The 27,431-nt window shown below is 45.5% G+C and overlaps 1 protein-coding gene across 1 annotated transcript in view; it reads right to left on the bottom strand.

Moving 5' to 3' along the window:
- The window catches only part of BEND7 (BEN domain containing 7), an 85,661-nt gene extending 62,578 nt beyond the window's left edge, over positions 1-23,083 (bottom strand). Inside the window, 2 exon segments of the mRNA XM_033208593.1 lie at positions 20,150-20,233; positions 22,784-23,083. Coding sequence (XP_033064484.1) covers positions 20,150-20,233; positions 22,784-22,844 — 145 coding nt within the window. The 5' untranslated portion in view covers positions 22,845-23,083.
- Between the last annotated feature and the right edge of the window lie 4,348 nt (positions 23,084-27,431).

Genomic DNA, 27,431 nt, shown 5'->3' with positions numbered 1-27,431 from the left:
GTATCAGAAATAAATTATTTGACAAATATTTATCAAGCAACTCCTGGGCTCCAGAGATACAAAGATCATCGGGTACAAATTGGAAGGTACCCCAGCTCTCTCAGCATCTCTTACCTGAATCCCTTTATATTGATTTCTTGCTCCCAACAATGGTCCTGGTTTTCCTGGCCCGCTGACCCCTGCCTCTTTTAACTGTGTGCCCTGGAACTCCACTTGGTAAACTGCCTCCCTGGTTGCAGACGGCATGCTCTGCTTCCTTGCTAGAGCTAGACCTGCCTCTTTCCTGTGGATCCTGCCTTCCCTGTGGCCCCCACACAAAAATTATTCCTTCTCCTTTCCCTTGAGGCTGTGGAGGAGACTCGGCTTTCCTCTTTTAACCCCTGGAAGAAGCTCACAGAGGTGTATTACCTTGCGTCCCTCTTCCCAAGCGGCAGTTTCACGAGCCAGGAGTTTAAGATTCATAGGAGATGAGGCACACAACGGAGCTGGAGCGCATAGTGAGGCCACCCCGCTAGGGCACCACGTGCAGGGTGAAGGGAGAAGAATTGTACACTGGAGCCAATGGGTTATCAGGCTGGGTAACTTAAGATTCAGGTGTCTTTTCATATAAGCATAGCAAATAATCAGATATATCCTATACAAAAACAATTCTGGCAAAATTATGGTGAAACTGGTATGGCATAGAGGAACCTGGCTAGAATGTTATCACGGAAGGCTCTGTGAATGGCGACATCGGTCTATCAGGATTTTCAGGGTGGAAATGGAGAGAGATGGAGAGAGAGAGAAACACTGAAGAAGTTTAATCAAACGGGCTTGGGATTAGCTGGATTTGCAGGGGGTGGAGGCGGGAAGAATCCATGAACGATAACCCCAAGGTTTCCAGCCTGGGTCACTGAATAGAGATAAACACCAATAGGAGAATTGGAAAAAGATGCGTGCAAGGGAGTGGAGCTATGGAGTCTAGTTTTGATGATGAAAATCTGGACAAAAGCAGGCAACAGGAAACGCAGCTACCAGGTGCATGAGGTTGAGCATGAAGCCATATTTCGGTTCTATCTATTAGTAGGCTGGTCCCTCTGGACTGAGGAAGCCCCTGAGGGTCATGGATAATTTGGGGGATGGAGGACATCTTATAGAGAGATACTAGATCTTCTACTAATCTAGCATGTAGAGAACTCAAAACATTCATTTATTAGTAAATACTTAAAAAGATATGACTTCATATGATTCCAAGCTGGTAAGGCGAGTCAAACCTATCCCTCCTGAATTCCCAACCCCTGAGGCAACTGTCCTCTTGATCAGAACGGACTGACTCTCTCTCCCTGCGCCAGTCTCAAACCCATCACCCAGGGGTGCCATGTTCGGCGACTTACCTGAGCAGAATGGACTGAGGGCACCTGAAAGAAGTGGGGTCCAATCCGACCGCTACACTGAGTATTACACTATCATGTCCCGTTTTGTCCTGTGTTAAAGAGGTCACTGAGAAATGTGAGGAGATAAGGAAAAAGCCAAATGAACAGATTAAAGGAACAAGGAAAGACGGAGGGGGGTTGGAACAAGGAAAGACGGAGGGGGGGGTTGGGTTCTTTCACTAATAAATAAGTGACTACTGAGTGACTTAATCATCTCTAAATATACTAGGCAGTATTATGGGTAGGACATTGTTCTTTATCAACAAGAAAAACAATGAACTGAAAATGCAGCTTCCAGCCTGGAGGTGGGGCCACAGATGGTCTTAAAGAGCTGGCCTTTCCAGTTCGTAAATACCAGAAACAGTGCAGAAGCATCTGCAGGAGAGGTGACAATGAGGATGCGTCTCTGTTTGTGGTGATGAAAAAGCTCTGGAGATGGTTGCACAACACGGTGAACATATTTTAAAGAAAAATGCTTTTAAAACTCCTTGCATTTTTTAGGGGGTGGGTAATGGCATGTTAAAGAGAAAGAGTTTATCAGTGAGAAATAATAAGATGACCAGGATTATACTATATGGTCCAAAATATTTCCTCTTAAAAACTCATAGAGGTTGGCACGGAGCCATGCTGTGGATAGACTGATGGGTGGCCTGTCAAATGCGAGATGGGTGGGAGCACGGAGCCGGGGCCTTCAGGCCTGCGGGCAGCTCTCTGCACAACCTCCACCAGTGAGCTGAAAGAAGAGGAATCTGAAGCGGACCCTGTGCTTTGAGGACCTGAGGCTGGCACCTCTTTCCAGACCCCATTAACATGCAGATGCTATCAAGGTCCCAGCTGGCAGCCTGCAGGGACAATCGCCGTGTTTATGAGGGACACACAAGACTGAGAGTCGAACTCAGCCAACAATGGTGTGAGAAGCATCAGTCTATGGAACAGGGCAATGGTTTTCCAAACAAGCCCTTTTTCTTTGAAGTGCAATCTAAAGTGGAACCCCAATAAATAAATAAGAGCAAAGCTCTGCTGAAGAGACTGTGCCCGAATCCGATTCCTGAAGCTGCCCTTGGAGGATGCTCAAGAACTCCAAGGCTCCACACTGCGTAGGCTGAATGCCACAGAAAAGGCCAAAAAGTGGCCATAGAATCATTTAATTGGATGAATCAAATACTATGAAAAGGCGTATCTAGACACAAATATATCTCCATGTGCTTGAGGGTCCTGTTCAGCTGAGAACTACAGGTAGAAAATAATTAAGCAGCCCAATGTATACATGGCATTTACATTTAAAGGAAAGCTAAGATCCTTTCAAATCTGTTGAGATACTATCAGGTTTACTCATCCACTTAATAAACATTTACTGTACTACTACTAAATATGACACAATGTAACAAAAAATATATATATAATACACAGTCTCTTCCCTTCAGGAGTTGATAGCCTAGCACAAGAGACAAAAGAGTATGTACACAGCTCTAAGAGTATAATGGCACTCTTCTGATGGACGGGCAGGTCTAAGCAGCACAGGGGTCAACCACAGCCAGGGGGCAGGAGCACCTTGTCATCATGGCTGAAGATGTGAAGCCAGGACAGGTACCAAGAAGGAACACCAAGGCTCCTAGTGGGAAAACAGGCACTGAAAGCCAAAAAGGCACAAACGGCTTGAGATGGGCATTTAGGGTCAAAAAGAGCAAAGAAATACCAGGAAATGAAGCAACAAACAGCTGTGCAAAACGAGCTATCACACAGCTTCTCAAACCTTTCCCTCAAAGAACACAGAAAGCCAAAGGAGAGTAAGTATCTATGAGAAGTTTGGGGGCAGAGTCCTAGGAGGGGAATAAGGAACAAACAATTTTCTTAGATGTCCTTATGTTTTCTCTTAAAAAAGTAAATGCAAGTCCTGTCCTAACCTCTCCATGTTTTTGCATTTAATTTTAAAACAATCTTCTACCCACCAAGATGTGCAGCTTCCTACGGACCCTGGACCCCAGCACTGGGCACCCATGGTTACATGTTTGCCAGCTGATAAGCAAGGCTAGGGGTGGGTGGGCTGGCCCATCCCGGGGCAAGGGCTGGTGCCTGCGAGTCAGGCTCTTCAGCATCGCCAGCTACACTTCCTAGAAGCACAGGTACGGTGTCCATGACTGGACAGACAAAACTAAGGGGATTCATGATCAATGCCTTAGAAATCGTGTAAGTGACAAGTGTTTCAGGAATCACAGAGAGAAACAGATCATTTTACCCTGGGAGGACTACACCTCACAAAGATGGCAAGACTGGAGGTGGTCAATAAACAACACTAGCATTTCCATGGCACTTTGGGGAGGAGAAAAGAGAACGGCACTGAACGAAGCTTGAGGGCAAGAGAGAAGTGAAGTGGGCAATGGCGAATCAGCGAACTTAGCTGGTGTTAAGGCAATGAATGGGGCAAAGTCAAAAACAAAAGGATTCTGACACTTTGACTTTATCCTCAAAGTGACAGGAGATCAATGAAGGTTTTTGTAAGAGCGATAGGACACAGTTAGAACTACCCAGTGAATTCAAAGACTTTTGTCTACTTATTTCTCCTTCAAATGTTCTTATATCATGGAAAGCAAAGTTTTATTTTATAATCAATATAGCATGGCTGTCCAGTGTTCCCTGATGAGTGATTGCATATAACATTAAGCAACTAGGTCTGAAACCACCACTTTGAGTAATATTCAAGAATGATCAAGTCAAAGAGTTAAATCTCAAATGCATGGAAGAGGTCTTATAAATCAATAAAGATGATGATGAATACTAATGATGTTGGACAAAGGACATGAACGTGTAATTCACAAGAGAAAAAATGATCAATAAATATTTTAAGTATTTTATCTCCCTAATTATTAATGTAATGAAAATTAACATAAAATTCTTTTCCTTTTTATGTAATTATAGATTCAAAAAGGCCATTTTTGGTGATAATTTAGGGTCACAACTCGCATATGCTGTTGGTAGGGATGTAATTCGACAAAACCTTTTTGGGGTAGAATATGGCAATTTCACTTACCGAAATTTATCCTACAGAAATATTCCAACAAGTACCTGTGAATATTCACTACAGCATCATTTTACAGGGGAAAATTGGGAACAATGTAAACATTTATCAACAGAATATTAGATTAGTGAATTATGCTACAGCAGTAGAATGCAATTATATCATTTCATATCTGTAAAGAGTGAAATAGACCCTTCTAGAGTCATTTGGAAGTATGTGAAAGACAAATTATTAGCTTCAAGAAAGCTGAGATCACGATCATCTCGTTCACTACAGGATAACTAGGGGCTAAATCTGCCTGGCTCCAAATAGGCAGTCAATATGGGTGAAATAAATGAAGATTAGGTTAAGTGAAAAAAGTTGCAACATGTTATATAGCATAATTCTATTTTCTTTTTCTGTGACACACACACATATTTCACACACACCTCTATTGGTAATAGGGGTTACCACTGGAGAGTGTGACTGGGACGAGATTTTTAAAATTTTTAATTAAAAAAAAAAAAAAAAAACTAGTCAAGGGCTGGACAGAGTGGCTCATGCCTATAATCCCAGCACTTTGGGAGGCCGAGGTGGACGGATGCCTTGAGTCAGGAGTTCGAGGCCAGCCTGGTCAACATGGTGAAACCCCGTCCCTACTAAAAAAATAAGAAAATTAGCTGGGTGTGGTGGTGGGCGCCTGTAATCCCAGCCACTCGGGAGGCTGACACAGGAGAATCGCTTGAACCTGGAAGGCGGAGGTTGCAGTGAGCTGAGATCGCGCCACTGCACTCCAGCCTGGGCAACAGAGTGAGACTCTGTCTCAAAAAAAAAACAAAAAACCACCCCAAAACCCCAAATAACTACTCAAGTGTATTAGTAAGAAGGGGGAAACAGTAGAAGGAGTTTGACCAACTCACCATGAACAATCAACTGAGGTAACTTGCTCACTTCAGACCAGCTGGGATCTTTTACTTTTTATTTTGTTTTCAGCTTTATAAATTGTTTAAAAAATTGTTTCAAAATGAATATATATGACTGTTTTAGAGGAAAAATAATCTAGAATAATTATTTACAAACTTTTCCTTGTGGCACTCCCAAGCTGGGTATAAGGCAACTGGTAGATGTAGCTGTGGACCCGAAAACATCACAATGAAATTGGGCAGGAACGACTGACTCACCAGCAGCTAGACCGCAGCAAGAAAAGTCAAGCAGGGAGGTGCTGGGGTGTGGTATATTTTGTAATCCTTGGAATACATGCTAAGGCCCACTTTCTCTTGAAACTCATTACAAGTCCCGTATCCTTAAAAGGAATTTGGATGTATTTAAGGGAAAGAGTGTTAAAGCTATTAATATCACTTACAGAGCACTTAGTATGTACCAGGCCTCTGGAAAGCACCCTGCCTACATTGAATCTTGACACCAAGCTGAGAGGTTCGAGCACTGACGTACACATTTTACCCAGGAGACGCAGAGACTGTGAGGTCAGAGACCTGCATTGGATGCATCAGGCTTCTGGGTCCCTGTGCTGCACTGCTCTACTAAGCTGCTCAAGGAACTAGCTGAATGGCAGGAAGGGCTCCATTCATGAGACCATCAAGCCAGTGTCCAGGCAGCTGTCACAACAAGACGTGGGTGCCGTGTGCACTAGCTGGTACCTTACCTACCTAGGAATGTTAGCACACATGGTGGAAACAAGGAAATCACTGGACCAAACCATCTTTACAGATTCTGACTTAGTTGCACTGCTCCAAACTAAGAAGAATGAGGCTGATATTTCCTTTTAAATTGGAAATTTGTACTTGTGAGGCTGAGGCAGGAGGATCACTTGAGCCCAGGAGTTTAAGGCTGCAGTATGCTATAACCACACCTGTGAACAGCCTCTGCACTCCAGCCTGGACAACATAGCGAGATCCTGTCTCTTAGAAAAATACAAACTGGAAACTTGGTCCATGTGAAGCCCGTTAGTTCTACAAAAGCCAAAGATGAAAACTTCAGAAAAGTGAAATAAAAGTTTGTGTTCACGATTCTATGAAACACACAGCAAAAGTCTCCAAAGGCTGACAATACACCTAGGAAAAATAGAACAAGATTGTAGATTAAGAGCTGCTTCTGAATTCCTGCAGTAACACAAGTCTTGCCTTCATTCGACAAGAAAATGTTCATAATTTGCTATTTGCAAAGATGCGCCCTTTTCAATATAAGTCGAAACACCGATCCTCTGCTCTCCTGTACAGAAAACTTCTAAGAGAGTCTTGACATAGAAATGCACATCTCCCCTCCTTCCTGAGATGTTAATTCCACATCTACCTTATGGATCAGTTAAGTATGAACATCATTAAGTACCGTCTGGATTATATTTCTTCAGTCATTTAAACCTTTAAAATATTCCGAGTTAAACACACATGCTATTGCACAATTTCATTTTCAATGCAAATATTATTAATAATGATGACAAACAGATCACACTCACAATGGCTTTTTCTTCCAAGGGTCTCAAGGGATTTGGATAACCTGGGGCCCAAGGGACCCTCAGTGAATCTTGTGGGAAATCTCTGGGACTAAGGCAACAGTAACTTAAATCAGTGGCTTCCAAACTTTTCTGACCATGGTTCACAGCAAGAAATACATTTTTCATGATGACCTAGAACACACATACCATGCACACAACTCTTAACGACAGTGTCAGGAATTTACCTTCCCTGCATGCAGTATACTTTGATGTTTTCTATTTTACTCTATTTCTTTCTTCTTCTTCTTACTGCTATTGTTACTGTTGTAGTGTCCGTGACAATTCACTAAATTGATATCATGACCTACTTACAGGTCACAACCACTGGTGTGCAAAACATTGCCTTCAGTGTCCACAGTTTTAAGACACTGGCCTAGGCAGTCTTCTCGCCCTCCATGCTCTTCCTGGATTCACCCGTCCTCTCTCCTGGCTCCACTGACTATCTGTACAAGAGGACTCCAGCCCAGATTCCATCTCAAGGCTCCAGAGCCATACATCCAATTGCTTACCAGATAGCCTCACTTGGACATCTCAAAAGCAACCTTAACATCATGTCCAAAAAGGTTATTTTATCACGACCATCCCCTAGTAAATGGGCCAACTCAGCTGTCCGAGCCAAAAACCTAGGAGTTCTTCCTCTTTCCTTCCCTCCCACAGCCGATTGGTCACCAAGTCCCGCTTCTTATAACTTCTAAATTACTTTAGAATCCCACTGCTTCTCCCCACCACCACCCCATTCTTGGTATCACTCCATGGGGCTACTGCCACAAGCCTTCAGGACTGCTCTCCTCCCATTCTATTCCACCCTGAAGCTAGAGTGATCTTTCAAAAATGCAAATCAAGTTACACTGCGGACCTCCATGGAGCGCCAATATCCCCAGGATGGAGCTGCAGCTCCCTGAGAGGCCGGGCCTCCTTGCCGCTGCTCCAGCCCTGGCTCCTGCCACATTTCTCCTATTCTATGGTGGTGTCTGGCTCTAGGGTCTGGCTGCACATGAGAACCACTGGGGCAACCTTTAAAAAATATAAGTGCCCAGGCCTCCCTTCAGAACAATTCAATCAGAATCCAAGAAGTGACTGACTGTGCAGCCCTGGCCCTGCCAAAGGCCTTTTCCTGTGGCTCACAAGCTGGTCCCCACATGCTGCCCCTTCCGTGTCCTCAGCCCCAACACCAGATCGGCCCTTCAGGTCTCAGTTTCAAGGTCATTTTCTCAAGGGCCGTATTCCTTAATTCCCTAGGCCTGGGAGGCCTCATGTTCCCACAGAATCCTTAATTTCTCTTACCACAACCTAGTGGGTTCTACAACCTCCCAGCATGGCACGGTGGCTTCAGTAAACATCTACAATATGAATATATTAATGTCAATTCTAATAACAGATATGACGAGAAGATATGGTTGAGGAAAGCTGATGGAAAAACACCACCACTGACGTGCAAGAGATAAACCCACATCGGAGGCATCTGTGCAGTTCTCCTTCTTTCTGTGGAGTGTGCAGCGGGGTGGCAAGCAGAGGCCATTTGGTGCCTAAATTCGGCCACATATTCCCATGAAAGCCTTCCCCGAGGGACATATCTCATCTCCATCTTCTTCCTAGTACATCGCAGATAATGGGTGGGAAATTCAGTTTCCCCTGCCTCAACAAATGTGAAGAAAAAGCTGCCTGTCCAGAATGATCAAGTAAACCAGGGAAGCTAGGTCGGACCTGGGCCACCCTGCTCTACTGTGTGCCGGCACCAGGCTCTCCCTCCCAGTGGAGAGTTGAAAAGAGGAACACTCAACTTGTAGGCAAACGCTAAAGCTAATATTCCTGCAGCAACTCCTCAGCCACATTTCATGCTGTGCATATTAAGGTACCCATTAAAGTCTTGCTGGTAATCGAAAAAATTATCTATGTGCAATGAGAATGAGTTAATGCAACAGAGGAACCTTAACTTTTGCATCTCCTGACTTTTCACTGTTAAGAGGTACCTTGCATTTTTGTGGGGTTCTGTACATTTCCTATGTAGGTGTAAAGTCATACTTGAGAGATATAATTCCATCCACCACGCAAGCAACTTCATAGTCTATTCTATTGCATCAACTTTTTCTGTAAAAATAAATTGTTAAGGATATTATTCCTGGAACAGAATAAATTCTTGGAATTACTGAGTAACTTATGTAGCGTTCCACTGTTCCAAGAACACATCACTTATTTTATCATGACAATGTAAAGGTATTAATCTTTTGGCTTCCATTTCAACAATGAGAAACGCTGCGAGAGACACAGACACCTGCATTACATTTCAGCTCAAGTTTATATCATCCATAAACATCTCTGTTTTGGACACCTCGGCCAAACAAATGCTCACAGAATACTCTATGTAGCATCTGATTTTATGGAACTATAAAAGTTCCTTGCTGTTAATTACAGAGACAAATGTCTCATCACACATTTGGTTACCAGATAGCAGCATAATTAGTTTTCTCCATTAACCTTTCAGATATAAAATTTGATTTCAAGTAAAACACATTGTAATCCCCTTAGAATCTGAATAACACGGTATATTTCTGCATGTTTGAAAAAAATGCAATACTAAGAAAACAATTTTATGGATTCTTATTTACAAGGATATTGGTTGTGTGGAATACTGAAAGAAACTCTGTCTAAACTTTGTAATGATTTTTTGAAAATATATTATCAAATATGTGTGCGATAAGCTATCCTTTGTGGAGAAATGAGGCACAGTCACCTGACCCCCAGTGGAATGTGCCCTTTGACCTCTCTCTCTCCTAACTACGGTCATGCGGCCACATTGTTCAGCACAGCCTCTCATCTGCTCCCCCTTCATCCTGGCATCCGTGAGACAACGGATGAGGGAGGTGCGTTCAGCTGATGGCAATGGAATAGTTTTTTTTCCTGTTTAAAGTCAAATTGCCTTCAGAATGACTGATCCCACAACCCTGCCCTGCTAAGGACCATGCTGTAGCTTACATTCGCAGAGGGCGCGTTTGATGGGTTCAATGTGTAGATGGGGTGCTATCAACATTGACGTACGTTTACACTGCCGACATGTGGAGGGTGGGATGAAGACCTCCTGTGTCGCATGGGACAATCCTGCACAAGGAAACGGCCTCATCTCAATCGTCCCACTCTGATCTACTGATAACTGGAGGCACATTACCTTTTAATATGTTTTAACATGGAACTCATGTATTCGAAAATAGTTATTAAGAGTCTACTCTGCGCCAAGGAATACTACAGTAGGAATACAGCATTGAACACTCAGAGTATTGCCCTGAAGGAATTCAAGCTGAGACTGGAAGGACAATTAAAAGATCATGGAGGCAAGGGTAGTCGAGGTCACTCTAGGCAAAGAGGCCGGCAGAGCACACGCCAGGGCCCCAGTGTTGCAAGATTCCACGGGTGCTGTCCCTTGTGCCATGTGAGTCTGCGAGGCCCGGGGAGAGGGGTGGCACGGAGACTGGTGACACACAGGGGCACAGAAGGGCATCCTATTTCAGAGTTAGACTTTAAAGGAGGGAGACTTTTACCTAATAAAATAGAAAACAGGCTGGGCGTGGTGGCTCATGCCGGTAATTCCAGCAGTTTGGGAGGCCAAGGCGGGCAGATCACTTGAGGTCAGGAGTTCAAGACCTGCCTGGCCAAAATGGTGAAACCCTGTCTCTACTAAAAATACAAAAACTAGCCAGGCGTGGTGGCACGCACCTATAGTGCCAGCTACTCAGGAGGCTGAGGCAGGAGAATCACTTGAATCGGAGGTGAAGGATGCAGTGAGCCGAGATCGCACCACTGTACTCCAGCCTGGGTGACACAGTGAGACTCTAACTCAAAGGAAAAAAAAGTTTATTTAACAAATATTTATGATATTTCCTAGAATGTGCCAGACATTGTTCTGCAAACAAAAATGCAAAGAGATCGGGCTAGATGATAGCAGGATACGTACAGGCTTGGAACAGTTGATACCAAAGGAAGCTTTTAGATTTCTAGTGCCAAAGGCCATTATATTTTAGGGTTCAAGTAAAAGACTGTATTTCTCAGTGTCCATTGAAGATATATGTGACCATACAAAAAATAAGTGTTGACTGGAATATCTGGTTATGTTCTTTAAGAAGCAAGTGGAACAAATAAATTAAGCAAGCACTTGTTGCCCTATTGGGATTTTCTTGTGGTTTTTTTTTTTTTTTTTTTGAGATAGGATCTCACTTGTTGCCCAGGCTGGAGTGCAATGGTGCTATCTCAGCTCACTGCAACTTCCAACCCCCGGGCTCAACTGATTCTCCCACCTCAGCCTCCTGAGTAGCTGCAACTACAGGTATGCACCATTACACCCTGCTAATTTTTGTATTTTTTTGTAGAATTTTTTTTTTTTTTTTTTGCAGAAGAGTGGTAAGCATGTCAATGAAGTGAGGAAGTACACAGTCTGAAATGTAAGGAAGGAGAGCTGCTGCAGGAATGAAAAGTGGTCTGGTATGGCTGCTGTACATGGAGGCAAGAGGGGCGTGTCAGGAATCAGCTGGAAGAAGTAGACGGGGGCAGTTCATGCAGGATCTCAGCTGTCATGCTAGGGAGTTTGGGTGCACTTAGATGACAAATAATTTCAAGCATCACACCTACAATCCCAGCACTGTGGGAGGCCAAGGCTGAAGGATCGCTTGAGGCCAGGAGTTCAAGACCAACCAGGGCAACAGAGGGAGATGCTGTCTCTACAAAAAATAAAAAAATTAGCTGGGCATGGTGGTACATGCCTGAAGTCCCAGCTACTTGGAAGGCTGAGTAGCTTGAGCCCAGGAGTTGGAGGCTTCAGTGAGCTATGATCATGCCATGCACTCCAGCCAGGGCAACAGAGTGAGACCCTGTCTCTGAAAAATGGAAAAGAATTTCAGGCAGAGGGGCAGCCCAAGTTGCACACAATACTCTCAGGAACTGAAAGGCACCATGTGGATCGCAATGGCTGCAGGTTCAGGTTTCTGCCCTTCGCCAGCCCCACTCCCCTGCTATTGCTGGGGCACTGCTGTCCGGGTCACTTTCTCTCCGATAATCTGCTACTTATAAGGATAACAGACTTCCTGCGCCAACATCCCAAGTCTATTTTTAACTTTGAGATGCAGAACACACTGGTTCAAAATCCTTGTTTCACCGTATAGACGGCCATATGATTTTCCTCCGAAAATAAAATCACAGAGAGGCTGAATTGTCAACACGTTTCCTTAGATTCTACCCTTCATGACTTTATTATTATTATTTTTTTCAACGATTTGGTCATGACCAGTGTAAGAAAAGTAAAAGACCACAATATATCACACTTTTAATTTACAGGACAGTTGCTGAACCACAACGAGCCTTCCTGAGAAACAGAAAGAGGTGGTTTTTCCTCAGGACAGCTGCTGCCCCCACGCGGGCCGTGGCAAGCAGCTGCAGGCTGCATGTTAGCCGCACTGGCCCTTCACAGGGCCCCCTTGGGCAGGTGCCACTTGGGCGGCTGTGTGCAGGGGCCCAACTCCCTCAGAAACCTGACAGGCACCGAGGTTGGTTGGTGTGATCTTGAATACATGGCTGTATGTCCTTAAATTAAGGTAGAAAAGCTTGCTTCATGTGGAATCTGAGAAGTCAACAATGTCAGCATCGGTTTACAGACGGGCCAGTGCTATCTTAAGCACCTTTCTAAAGCTGTACCTGTGTTAGAGCAGAATAAGGAACAAGTAGAACAAATGTGATTTTCCAATTTTGGTTTCCAACATGTCACTGGCTTTCATATGTGAGTTCTCCTTTTCGGTCTCTTCTAGATTTGAAAAAAGAAGTTGTATCTCACAAATCAACATCAGAAATCCCAAATTTCTACTCTAGTATGTTATAGAAGCTTGAAGTTAAATGAGGCATCTTTTAGTTTGGCTCACTAAATGTCTCTAAAATCTCAATATAGCAGTATACTTTACAATAAATCTTCAGAGTCCTAACGACAGTGTCCAATATATTCATGCATTTAAATCACATATCTGAAGACCTATCAGCAGAGTACCTATGACGGATACAGCATTGTGCTAGGTTCTCAAAGGATCCAAAATGAATTCAGGTCACACTTGCCCTCTAGGATCTGACAATTTACATTAGGAGCGATTAGAAGAGTCCTGCAAATAAACAACTCCATTTCAATGTGGCAGCTGTTAAGGTTCGGGGGAGGATCTGCTGGGTGACTTGAGCACAATAAAGCCACACACAAAAATAAGTAAATATTAGGCATCCCATGGTGAGTGCCAGAGAAGAGTACTGTTACTACTTAGTGCCCAAGTATAGGAAGAAAAGATAACTCCTAGGCCGGGCGCGGTGGCTCACGCCTGTCATCCCAGCACTTTGGGAGGCCGAGGCGGGCGGATCATGAGGTCAGGAGATCGAGACCATCCTGGCTAACACGGTGAAACCCGTCTCTACTAAAAATACAAACACATTAGCCGGGGGTGGTGGCGGGCACCTGTAGTCCCAGATATTCGGGAGGCTGAGGCAGGAGAATGGCGTGAACCCGGGGGATGGGGCTTGCAGTGAGCCGAGATGGCGCCACTGCACTCCAGCCTGGGCGACACAGCGAGACTCCGTCTCAAAAAAATAAAATAAAATAAAAGGTAATTCTTAAATCTGGGAGAAGGAGGAAGAATGGGGTAATAAAAACACAAACAGTGTTTTTCAGTTTGAAAAAGCATTTTACCATACAGGATTTCCCATGTGCGTCAGGAGGGCCAACATTATTCTTCTATTATAGAAGATGAGGAAAGCCCTCAAGAGTGTTATCCAAGGTGTCACAGCTGCAGCCTGAGATTCGAAGCAAGGTTTTCTGACTCTAAATCTGACTTCTCTCTACTATGCTATGTAAACTGAGAAGGCTTACAGGCCAAGGTAATATTTGAACTGGGCTTTAAAAACCGATGGGAGAGACAGGATTTTAGGGGAAGGAGTTTGGAAATGGGGTAAGGCATGGTAGGAGGCTAGGATGGAGAAGGAGCCACCGTGAAACGGCGGAGATGAGAACGGGAAGGTGCTTTAAGGAGGGAATGATGTGGCCAGTTTGACAACAGCACATGTTTTCAGTGAGGGTGAAGAGCAAGAGAAGGCTGGAAAGGTGGTTTAGGAACAGACAGCGAACTGAACGAGGGGGAGAGCAGGGCCTCACTCCTCCACGGCAGCGTGTTACAGTGGGAAGACTGCGGACAGGCCATGTCCAAATTCCAGATCCAGGCTCTTGTCTCCTAGCTCTATGACCTTACATACATGAACAATGCTAAAGGCCCATTTTTCTCATATAAAAGTAGAAATGACAATACCTTCTCAGAGCTGGTCTCAGTGTTAAATGAGATAAAGTTCGGAAGCGCCCAGCATACACGGGAGATAGTAAACAAGCCCTAGCTCCTTTCTTCCCGGCAGGAGGGGCTTTCCCAGGCCGCAGCTCCTGGCCACCCCATTCCTTCTCTCTGGGGAGCCCCCTCTGCACCTGGAAGTCCTGCTTTAGGAAGCTGGCTGGCTCAACGGAAGGTGGTTGCATGAAAGCTGGAGACAGGCAGATGTAGATGCGGTCGGCTCACACTACGCATACGAAACACTCAGTGAAGGGCTTTGCCTTCATTCTAGAACCCACGACAAGGCAGCTGAAGTCTCTAAGCAGGAGAGAGGGTGAGAAGTTACGTACTGAGATCAGCCCATGTGAGCAGATTGGAGCAAGGAGTTGTGGCAGCTCTGACAAGGTGAAGAGCTCAGAAGTGGATGTCAGGAGACCCGACTGGAAAGTGTGGTCAGCTACTAATGACCATGTAGCCTTGGGCAAATCACTTTCACCCCTGAGTTGAGGTTCCCATTTGTAAAACATGAGGCCAACCCAACACCAACCTCACAGTGTAGCTGCAATAGAAACTAAATGAGAAAAGGAGTGCCCGTATGGCCTAAAAACAAATGCCTCCCAGGCTTCAGGCAACAAGTCATACGTGAGAACGACAAAGTTCTGCATCCATAGCTACTGAAACATGTATATGTGCACATACATTGAAAGAAGCTATCGGTATTGAAGTCTCCTCAACAGGCTCTCCAAACTTTGACTTTGCTTGCAACTGTTTTTGAAGCCATTTTTCGGTCCTAGAGTATAATCAGACATCTCAGGTGCTGTATGAAGCCTTGGGAACAGTCTAGACCAGGGGTTTTAAAATAGTGACTGGGGGTGCCCTAACATTCTGCAGAGGCCCACAGAGGAATGTGGAACGCACATAAGGCACTCTGGGTCTCCTCGACCTTACTTCAAGCAGCTCTGCTCCCCTTTGATCTGCTGGACACGCTGGGGGTTCCGCTTGGGAGCGCGTTTGAACAAAGCCTGCCATGCCGTTAAGGGCTTGCTTTGGAGATAGGCAGACCCTGGCTTGCATCCTGGCTCTGGCACTGAGTAACTCTGTGAACTCCTCAAATTCTTCATCCGTCAAGAGGGAAAAACAACACGTTTCTTGGGACAATTAATGGGATAACATTTACAAAGTCCTTTACATAGTGCCTGGCACACAGCAAGCTCTGGGTAAATGACACGATTACTGGCCACATACTTAACCCCAAGAGACACTCCAGGTTGTCTGTTCTGTTCATTCCACCACCAAAAAAGGAGAGGACGGACATGAAAGAGCACAGGCACACAAGGACACAGTGGGGCCAGGGTGCTGAAGGTGGAGCTTTTACGGGGAGGAACAGAGTGGGGAAGCACTTGCTTCCCAATACTGGGATCTCGGGGTTCTACTTTTCCCCCTTGGCCCCTCATTTCCCTCAGGTTGCAACTCCTGCCTCAGATATGGTGACACACTAGACCGTTCCTCCTCTGGGGAGCAGGGACTCAGCTCCTAAGCCTTTTGAAACCAACCAAGAACCAGGGTGGGACCCAGGCCACCTGACTCCAGGTGAAGACCTCCTTCGTCTTACAAACAGACCTGCCCAGTCCTCCAGGGAGGAGAACGATGTCGTGGCTGGGAGATAACTCTCTAACTTGTAAAAGTGCACAGGAAGTTTTCGAGTGTGTCCTCTTTGGGGAGATTCTGGGGACTCTAGTGGGGGCAGCTGTCATCAAGAAAGCCACTGAAAAGAGATTTCGGAGTTTCAGAGATGTCGATCCTGCTCACCTGGCATGGTGGCCACATTGTGTGCTTCCTCTATGGAAAGCTGAATAACTGAACTGACTACTAAAAAGAGTAACTAGAACAGGGCTTGGCATGGATGAAAACGGAGCACAGTGAATTTCTGTTGAATGAATAAATGAGTGAGACTGAACACCTGACAAATATGTTTCAGATGTACATACTATGATAAATGTAACCCAAAATCCAATGTGTGAAAAGAGACTTCATTTTATATTTGTATTAGTGCTATGAATAATAAATTAATTGTCTCATTAAAATCCTTCTATAAGTGCCCTGCTAGCAGCTAAGGCCTCCTCCATGAGCCTTGGCTTTGCCTGGCTCCACAGGGCAGAGGGGAAAGATCTTTGAGAGGAGGCCTGGGTTTACTCTGGTCTCTGCTATTAATGAGCAGGTCAGGTCACTGAGCTTTGGTTCCCATCATTATAGGAATCATTATATCTACCCTAAGTACCCCACAGGTATATGGTGAAAATCCCGAGAAAACAGATGTGAAAGTACTTTCTAAGCCATAAGGTGCAACACTCATGGTCAAGCTATAATGATGCTTACTGCCGGCTCCCTCACCCTTCCCACCTGGAATCTTCTCCAGGTAGGAGAAATACAGGAGCGAGTCTTTCCTGTAGTTCAACATCTCTGCTTCGCAGAGCCCTCCCCTCTGCCCCTTCCAACTCTGCATTTGCTGTTGCCCTGACCATTCACATTTGTCATTTAATTACTGTTCGCAGGGGGGCAGTTAAGTGCAGTGTTCAAAGCTCAGGCAGACCTGCACTGGAACCTCACCTGACCTGTGGTACTTCCTACTTGAGAGACCTTGGGCAGGTCACCTCGACACCTCTAGGCTCATCTACAAAATGGGGATGACGATAACTCGTACAGACATTCTGTGAAGAGCCACTCAGGTCTTTCATGTAAAGTGCTCAATGTGCTGCCTTGCACACAGTAAGTGCTTAAACAACTGTAGCTCTTACGATTGCTGAATACTGCGCCCTCTTTCCTGAATTTGTCCTGTCTCCTCTCCAACTGGATCTCAATCTCCGAGAACAAGGTCCCTGCCACTCCCATGCCAGAAAAGTGCTGAGTTCGGAGTATTTTCTCATAAAGACACTGGGTGAATTGACTTAACGGAACCGTTTTCCTTCAAACAGGGCTTAAATCTTCATTGTAGTCCCATCACTGCCAGCTTGAGAAAGTCAATGTCCACAGGGTAAAGTAATGTCTTCTGACCCTATTATCCAGTTAAAAATATGTAATTCCTAAAGCACTCGGCCAAGCCATTTACACTACTGAGCTACCCGACCATGTGAGATGCACTATGTTCATTAACAGCCTGAAAATGTTCCACAGAAGGAGACCTGATGTGGGAACCTCTGCCACATTCTGGAAGACTCTTTCACCTAGGACATAAACTTTGATCTTATAGAGGCAGATAGTACTAAAGGGAACACATATGTTTGAATGTAGAAAACCCTATAGACTATCCCTGGGACAGTGTGTCAGTACTTTGTTATAGAGGAAAGAGTTCTAGTATTTTGGTACCAACCCCCCTTGGCTGTCACAGGCTTCCTATAGAATTCTACATCTTTATGGACAGGCTTTAGCAATTTATAAAGTAAACATAATTGAAATATTTAAATCTATGTTTTGAAAAGTGTAACTGTAAAACTATAAACTATAACACTGTCAACAAAAAATTCCTACTTCCGGATGCCATCAGTAACTATTCTCAATTGTTCCAGAAATCATGTTTCTGTGACAATTTCTGTTATTTTTTTCCTAACTGACCTAGAGATCACAAAATAAAAATGTTATTCGGGAACCAACTACATCGTGACCTCAGAATGAACAAAAGATTGAGAATAACCCACAGCACACTCCCAGGCTGTTCAATCTTTTGTCTCTTGATATTGAAGGCCTTCTTGAGCAACCACTTTGAAAATGTATCTATTTCAAGCCTGGTCTTTCATTGGAATTCTTGTATCTTCCTCAACTCGGACCAGGAAGAAGAAAATCAACAACATCTCTCATCTTTGGGAGTTTCCAGCTTACTGAATCCTGGGCACTAGCATCCTGTTGCTCTTCAGCTTCCCCTCTCTTATCCTTACAATTCACTTCCCTCATAGTGACCTTACCGCTTTTCTAGTACACAGCAGAAAGCGCGGGAAAGCCTGCCTTGCTGGAGAAGAACTAAATCAAGAACATGATGTTCCATTTGTATGGTGAACGTAAATGTTCTACTAAAGGGCAAATTCGTTATTTCAAATGGCTTATAGAGTGTACTTTGATAATACAGAATTCCAACTGACCAGCCAGGCGCGGTGGCTCACGCCTGTAATCCCAGCACTTTGGGAGGCCGAGGTGGGTGGATCACCTGAGGTCAGGAGTTCGAGACCAGCCTGGCCAACATGGTGAACCTCTGTCTCTACTAAAAATACAAAAAATTAGCCAGGTGTGGTGGCGGGAACCTGTCATCCCAGCTACTCGGGAGGCTGAGGCAGGAGAATCGCTTGAACCCAGAAGACAGGGGCTGCAGTGAGCCGAGATCATGCCATTGCACTCCAGCCTGGATAACAAGAGCGAAACTCTGTCTAAAAAAAAAAAACCAGAATTCCAACTGACCAAGTTTAGGGGACTGGAAAGACTAAAATCCAAGAATATTCTCTTTCTGGGCCACAGCATTTCACTTGATTATTAACCTTTTGGCTCCTAGCTCTCTTTAACAGTAAACAGGTACTGGGAGCAGTGCTGGCACCAGTGATATTCTTTCCCTCAGCAAAAAGATCCATGTGCCATTAATGAACGCTCATGTAAGAAATGCTGACACTTCCCTCCTATTTTTCCTCTTAAAGTATATATTAATATTTGACTTCTACCCAATGCATCCCGACCTACCCTTTTTATCCCTCAAAGCAAAACCAGGGAGATCCTGGTGAGAGCTTCGTTTGAAGGCTGACCCACACTGGGTCTGGGCGGCAGTCCTGCTACCTGAAGTCCCCTTTGATGGGGTAATTGTGGCTTTGATTGTAATCGCTCTTGCTCTGACCCCTCTCATGTTCTGCTTCCTTGCTATGCAGTGCTGGGCCCTCACCCTGCTACCTGGGATTGCAGAGGTCCAAGATGGGCAAGGTTGAAGCCAAAGGCCACACCACCTACTCTCCACTCTGATCTTATGGGTACTTCACTCTTAGAGGCAAAATCCTACATGGTTGCATTTTTGGCTGATGGTGTGCAAATAAAAAACTGCACATCCAAAGCCTTTCCTGTACAGCGTGTGCGCCAACACTGCACATGGGAAAAGTGGCCATGTTTGTGGCTACCTACCTACCCATCATGCAGCTACATTTGCTGGAAAGTCTCGGAGATGCTGCTTTAGCTCTGCTCGTCCCTGACGTGAGCTGGGAACAAGGATGGTAAGAGGAAAGCATGCTGTTCCCCCTGCCCCAAAATGCTGGTGTGAAAGGGGCACAAAGCCAGGAAAATGAGGAGCTCTTTGATGATAACTAGCACTATCAAGAGCTGGTTAGGCAGACAATCACACTTTTATTTTCCTTATGCTTTTTGACTGTAGATTTAATTTAATTTTGTCATGGCAGGATTAGCAACTGGGCCACAGAGGTGAAGGGACATTATAATAAGACAGCACATTAATCCTCTATCCCACCCAAGGCAGAAGCAAAACCAAACAAATAGCAGCTTCCTGGAAATTGAATTTCTGTTATCCAGATGTCAAAGATGTAATACCCCAATTACACAAACTATTGCCAGTGAAGCATGCCAGCGAATATGCAATGTAAATGGGGTGAGCGCAGAGCCACAAAACTGCACAGTCAGCATCTGGCTCTGTGAGTGAGTGATAATTAGCACTGTGTGTAGACACTAATAAACATTTATGTCTGAAATTACAACTTTTAGCAATGTTAATAAGGGATATATTGGCAATCTGTAAAATAAAAGGTCTTGAAAAGAATGTCATACATTAAGCAATGGCAGACATTTCCCGTTCCTGAACAATTTCCTTTTTCCCCCTAATTGCAAATGGCCACGATGTTTTGCTAAGAAATTAACTGACATAGGAACCTACCTAAAAAAATGGGTTGTGTCTCTTTGGCCTCCCCATTAACATCGTTGCTGAATTCTGGGATCTTATACACCTCATGGTGATAATCTGGCATGAGAAAACAACCAAAAATTAGAATCCTAATGACCTCAAGATAGGAATAAGCAGTCAAGTCTAGAATCTCATTCTATTTATTATGTATAATCCATAATTTATAAATAAACTTTTTGAGAACTGAATTAATCACAGAATTTGTAGTCGATAATAATTCCTAAAACTTTGCTTATTCTGGAGTATGCAAACTTGAAAGATTACTTTGGCTTCAGAAGACAGCTTTGCTTGATCACACCATTTTCACGGTAAATTATGCCCACAGATGCCAATTTTTAGGTTTTTTTTTTTTATTTGAGGTGGCAAGTAATGTTTGCCCAATCACAGAGCAGGAGAGGTTTCCAAATTTCTCTTCACAACCCATTTTCACCAGCGTATCAACAGTATGCTTTAAAGTTAACCAGCACTCTAGTTTTCTCAGTTTACCCAGAAAATCTCAGCCTTTAAGCAGCTTAAAGGCAAGCACACATGAAAAATACTGATTTGTGGCCGGGCGCGGTGGCTCAAGCCTGTAATCCCAGCACTTTGGGAGGCCGAGACGGGCGGATCACGAGGTCAGGAGATCGAGACCATCCTGGCTAACACGGTGAAACCCCGTCTCTACTAAAAATACAAAAAACTAGCCGGGCGAGGTGGGGGGCGCCTGTAGTCCCAGCTACTCGGGAGGCTGAGGCAGGAGAATGGCGTAAACCCGGGAGGCGGAGCTTGCAGTGAGCTGAGATCCGGCCACTGCACTCCAGCCTGGGCGACAGAGCGAGACTCCGTCTCAACAAAAAAAAAAAAAAAAAAAAAAATACTGATTTGTTATTTCAAATGTAGTATGATTTGGATAAGAAAGCAAGATTTTCATCTTTCACACAAGTGACTCTTTCACTTTCAGCGACTGCACTTTATTTAATATGCAACAGTTTATTTTCTAAAACTGCACCTGCAGAGAGAGAGAAGAATCAGACCTATAATTTAAAAAAAAAAAAAAAAAAAAGGAAAAGAAAAAAGGAAAATCTTGCTATGTCAGTCAAAGTTTAAAATACAATATTTCACAAGCTTCTCTATGGAGGCTACTGCACTTTGGCTTCTATTTTTGAAAAGCAGGGTCACTTAGGCATGAAGACAGAGGTTCCTCCTTAACACCTACTCCCCTTCCTCTGGCCTTAGATCTCCCAGGACCAAGTCAACAACACTACTCTCACTTTTAAGATAAAGCAGTTAAGTTCTCTGAGGTCATCAATAAGAAAGCAGCCTACATTCCTGAATGAATCAGATAGCACCATTAGGGCAGTCACCCAGACAGAGACTTTTAAAAGTCCAAGTAACTGAGTAATCAACAAGGATGTGGAAAAAAAAATTTACTCAGAAAGTGGGAAGAGCCAAGTATTTTGAATGCGTGAAACTATTTCAGGCCTCTTTCATTAAACAGTGTCCAGACTAAATTAGGGGAGGCAGATAAGAATGGATCTTCAAAATGCCTATAATCAAACTATTTTCAGATGAACCAAATCCATACCTTAGCTAGCTTAGCTCAGTTTGAAAAATTCGATTACTTGTAATTGCCCACGATTTTTCACTAATTTTCATCAGTTTACACGTGACTTCTGCAGGTTGTTGAAGAGTTTCTACCCTGACAGGTTCTGTGGTGTGGCTTTGACCTCAACTTGATTAAAAGACGACATTTAAACAGAGCGGGTCTAAACTCAATATGAGGACTTGTGACATTACAATGAACAAAGTCACCTGCCCCTAATTAAAGATGACAATGCATTTTGAGATATATTTTCACGATGGCTCTTACCTTGAGTTATCATTAAAAAAAAAAAAAAGTCAAATCAGGAAGATAAAGACTCTTAACAAGTAACTGAACACAGACAAGACTGTATTCCACTTTCCCCTCCCTGACCAAATACAAACCCCGAGAGTGTGGTGTACACCTGTTAATTCGTCAGGAACTATCTGGATTTTCTTTTCTTCCTTTTTTTGTTTTAAAGGATACTTATCTGACTGCTACGTGGTCTAGTCTAAAACACCTTTCCAACCCAAATCAGCTAGCTAGAGATGTTGAATGTCAACAATTCCGCCTTGGGCTTGGACACGGCGTGAGCTTCTTTCTCCTTCTTAAAAAGAACAACAACGGTCATCCTTTTTCCTCCTTCTCTTGGCGGGGGGAAGGGGGAAGACCCCAGAAAACAAAAACAGCAAATCTCAGGTCCGATGGTCCACGCTCGGCCTGATGGCCAGGCAGGTCCGCGGCCGCCCCAGCCCAGCCCCGGAGGCGCCCCGAGGAGGGCTCGGGCCCCCCGGTGTCATTGTTTGCTAATTTCCTGAGCTGCCCTCCGACTTGTTTACGTTAAATAACACCCCGGCTCCCCCCGCACAACTTTCCCCGCCGCCCGGCGTGTGCGGCTGCGGCCCTGCCTGCCAGCCCCGCGGAGGCACCGGGGGACCGGGAAGGACCGGGGGCTCCGGGAGGGCGCGCCCCCCAGCGTGGACCCCAGCGGGCGGCCGAGGGCGCGGCGCCCGCTGCCTGCCCCCGCCGCCCTGGCGGCCGCTTACCTCGGCTCACCAGTTTGAAGCTCTGGGATTTCCTGCTTCTTTTCCTCTCGGAGAACTCCATGGTGCGGGGAAGGCGGCGGCGGGGGCTGAGGAGGCGGCGGCGGCGGCAGCGGCGGCGCGGGCTCGTGTCACCACCGCGGAGCCGCCGGGACCAAGGTCCGCGCCTGGAATCGGCGGGGGGAGGCCGCGGGACGGGAGGAACCACCGCGAGCCCGCTCGGGGCTGCAGGCGCGGGGCCCGGCGGCGCGGGCTCCCGGGCGAAGTTGCCCCCGCGCGGCGCCGCCTCCCGGTGCCCTAGGCGCCCCCGCGGCCCCCGCTCATGCCGGCCCGCGGGTTCCAGACGCCGCCCGCCGCAGCCCAACTTTCCTTTGGGAGCGGGCCGGGCGGGGACGCGGCGGCGGCGGCGGGGGGCGGCTCGGGCGGCCGGCCCGCCTGGGCTCAGCTGCGGACGCGGCGGCGGCGACGGCCCCGGAGACGCGGCTGGCGGGCGGGCGGGCTGCGGGGAGGGCGGCGGCGGGTGCAGAGCCGGCCGGGGCGCTGACCGCCCCCGCGGGAGGAGGGGCGCCGGCGGAGGGGGCGGCGCCGCCGGGACCCCGGGGCCACCTGCTGGCGGAGCCCGGCCGCCGCCATCCCCGGGGGCCGCCGCCGCCGCCGCCGGCCTGGCCGCGCGGCGCCCCGAGGAGGCGCGGAGGCCGCGGCGCAGCGCCCTGGCCCGGGCCCGGCCGGCCTGCCTGCCCCCGGGGACGTCGCCACCCGGGCCTTCGCTCGCAGACCCCGCCGGCCGGCCTCCCTCCGCCGCTTGCTGAGCCGAGCTCCTCTGTGCACCTCGCCGTGGGGGCGCGGACCGCCCCGGCAGCCACCTCCCCGCCGTCACATCCCGGGCGCCCCGGGGCCCGATGCGGTGATTGTAGGCAAGTTTTAGGGGAGAAAAAACTTACCCATCTGCGCTCTCTCTACACAAGCACAGAGAGGAGGTTTTAGAATATTGTGGAAAAGAGTAGAGTAGAGAGAGCTCCCATTCCCTAACCCAGGCTGGGCGGACTGTGGGAAGAGCCGAGTCACATTCAAGGAGAGCACTTGGAATGGGGGGCTTGGTGGCCCTGGGGACTCTCAGGAAGCCATGGTCAAGGCAGGTGCAGGGGACTCTACTTCTCCAGGTCATATGTCGGAATCATGGACCCAAACACAAAGCGCTTACTTGTTTTGTGTAATATTCTTTTCGGGGAAGCAGAGAGAATACTCTAGGCACCATTTCTTTCTCACATCTTTCGAGTGGGCCAGGAAAAGAATTCACACCATCTGGGAATGGTAGGACAGGAACGTGATGGGGGACATGTGTGAAAGTATCCGCCAAACCCAACCAGGAAGAGGGTAAAAGAGTCGGAGGGGCGGGAGTCTACCTCTCCAGCACGGGGCAAAAGCCAGTGGCCCCAAAAGAGAGAGGAAAATGGGGAGGTTGACAAATGTGATGAGTGTCACGTGGGTCCCACCCAAATGAGGCAGCCGCTGAGGAACCGCTCTTCAGGGACACAGAGTAGGACAACTGCCTTGGAAGGGGGACGTTGAGGCAGCTTGCAGAAGCACGCATGGAGAAACAGAACCAAAGAGCAGGGTAACCAGCAAACCAGGCAGTGGAGGCAGGGATGGTTACCCATCCAAAGGTCTTGGATGGTACCAAAGGCGGCACACCTGGAAGACTGGTTATTCCTGGCGTGGAGGGGAGAGGGAGAACTGTTTCTTCCGTTCAATAAAGCAAACCTTCAACAAGAGGTTGTTAACCTTTTTGGTCACTGTTTCCTTTGAGATTATGTTCAAAGCTCAAGGGCCCTTTTTCCTAGAAAACATGTATGGGACACGTAAAATTTAGTATACATTTATTGGAGTTCTTAGATGCGCCTTGCTGCTCTCAGAAAATTAGTGGTAACAGTGATTAAAGCAATACCCTATTTTGGTTTCTTCCTTCCCTGCCACCCCTTTCTTTAAAATCAGGCATAAAAACCTGAAGATGTTTTGGATTTTTTTTTTTTTTTTGAGACAGAGTCTCATTCTGTTGCCCAGGATGGAGTGCAGTGGTGCGATCTCAGCTTACTGCAACCTCCATCCGGGTTCAAGCGATTCTCCTGCCTCAGCCTCCCAAGTAGCTGGGATTACAGGCATGGGCCACCACGCCCAGCTAATTTTTTGTATTTTTAGTAGAGATGGGGCTTTGCCGTGTTGGCCGGGCTGGTTTCAAACTCCTGACCTCAAGTGATCGGCCGCCTAGGCCTCCCAAAGTGCTGGTATTACAGGCGTGAGCCACCTCGCCCGGCTGTTTTGGATGTTTTTAAGGAAACAAAGCATACAATTTTGTTCCTCAGGCTGGGATCCATTCTTTCTTTATGTAATGCCTTTTAAAATGTTATTCTCAAAGCCGTAAGGCTAAGTTCTACACTGACTGAGGAACTTCCCGGATCCTTCATGCCTTGGAGCATATAATGAGATTTTATTATGCTTAAACTATGATGAACTCAGTGAAGGTGTCATCCCAAGAAGTAAATCCCTGGGGAAGGTATTAACAACTTAGCATTTTCAGTTCAAGTGGGAATGCAAATTCCATTTCCTGAAGAGAATATTTTTGATATAGTTAAGAATAAAATATTTGAGTAAGAATATTTTTAAATAGTAGTCATTTCTCCTTGACCCTTTTTAACCTGGCTTTCCAGAGATGGTGTATGAGTGAGTTGGCCTGCAGGGGACACAGGCTAGGCCTGTCTTATTAAGTTTTAGAGAAAATAAATGTCTATTTACTCTGCATTTTGTGCAAATCACTATGCTCTTATCTAACAAAAATGTATAGATCACATTTAGTATTGAGATTAATTATAATATTTAATTAAAATGAGATTGCTGGGGGCCAGGTGTGGTGCTTCACACCTGTAATCCCAACATGTTGGGATTCAGAAGGATTGCTTAAGGCCAGGAATTCAAGACCAACGTGGATAACATCATGAGACCCGGTCTCTACCAAAAAATAAAAATATAAAATAAAACATAAAGTGAGATTGCGTTAAGTAGCAGGTATCCATATAGTGACCACTCCTTATCCTTGGGGAATATGTCCAAGACCTTCAGGGGATGTCTGAACCTGAGGATAGTACCGAACTCCGTATATACTATGTTAGTAACAAACCCCATATATACTGTGTTGTTTTTGTTTTATGTTTCTTAATAACCAACCAACTACCAAGAATACGCTGGGCTAAAGAATGATCCCCGTTCCAGGTCAGGAGTGGGTTGGCTAAAGATTTCATCGTGCCACTCAAAATGGGGCACAATTTTAAAGCAATGAATTGTTTATTTCTGGAAGTTTGCATTCAATATTTGCAGGCCATAGGTGACTGCAAGTAACCGAAGTCATGGTTAAAGGGGGACTACTGTATTAGCCTACTCGGGCTATCGTAACAAATATCACATACTGGGTGACTTAACAGCAATTTCTTTTCTTACTATTCTAAAGGCTGCAAGTTTCAGACCTAGGTGTGGCAGGGTCAGTTTCTGGTGAGGGCTCTTTCCTTAGCTTGCGCACCCCTACCCTTGCATGGCCTGGGGAGACGGCGGTCTTTCTCTCCCTCTTCTTATAAGGCCACCAATCTTATCAAATTAGGGCTCCGCCTTTATGACCTCTTTTAACCTTAATTACCTTCTATTAAAGGTTCAATCTCCAGATACAGTCACGTTAGGAGTTAGGGATTCAGCATACGAGTTTGTGGGGGACCCAAATCAGTCAGTAGCCATTTTGTTTTCATTCAAACATAGTGTCTGTGTTGGGGGTTCCTGGAAAGTTTTCTAGGGGATCTACTGAGGTCATTTCTTTGCCTCATTCTTTCCAATTTTAGTATATGTGCTGCCGAAGCGAGCACTCTTTGCCTCATTCTTATTTAACTGAATACATTAAAATACTATTATTTTGACACATAATCAATATGAGAATATTATTATTGAGATAGTTTATATGCTTTTTATTGTACTAAGTTTTGAAATTGGTATGCATCTTAACCTTAGATTACAAATCAGTTCAAACTAGCCAAATTTCAAATTGTCCATAGTCACATGTAGTTAGTGGTGACCACATTGGGCATCTCAGATTTAGAAGGAATGTCTGATTTGAATCATGCTATGTACGTAGATGTAGTATGTCTACAACGTGATTATTGTTTAACTGTTTTATTAATAACCCTCAGAAAGAAGATGAGCAGAATGGGATTATTGGGTTTCAGGCTTTTTATAATCTTTGATTGGATTTTCTGGAATTGAATATCCTGTCATTAAATAGATTCTGGGAATCCTTCAGGAAGATTTAATACGTATAAATATCCACTTTTCAACATTAGGACAATCATGCATCAGATGGTCATGGAAGGAATAGACGCCCTCCTTTTAGCTGCCGGTTCCCAAGTGTTGCTAACCTAATGCAGTTTCTACACTCGTTGACTTCATTGGTTTTGGTGATTGTAATTTAAGAGAAAGGAGGCAGTATTTATAAGAGATTACATAAGTGAAATTGAGAGTTAGAATGTTCCAGAAATAATATTGCCTTATATTTTTACAGGGCTTCTTTTATAGCTCAAGCATATGTATGCATTATCTAACTCTTAATAGCTCTATGAGA

This window comes from Trachypithecus francoisi, unplaced genomic scaffold (genome assembly GCF_009764315.1).
Source record: "Trachypithecus francoisi isolate TF-2019V2 unplaced genomic scaffold, Tfra_2.0 Lachesis_group9, whole genome shotgun sequence".
Lineage (NCBI taxonomy): Eukaryota > Metazoa > Chordata > Mammalia > Primates > Cercopithecidae > Trachypithecus > Trachypithecus francoisi.
The sequence above is the reverse complement of the archived record's forward strand: the minus strand, read 5'-3'. Positions and strand labels throughout refer to the sequence as shown.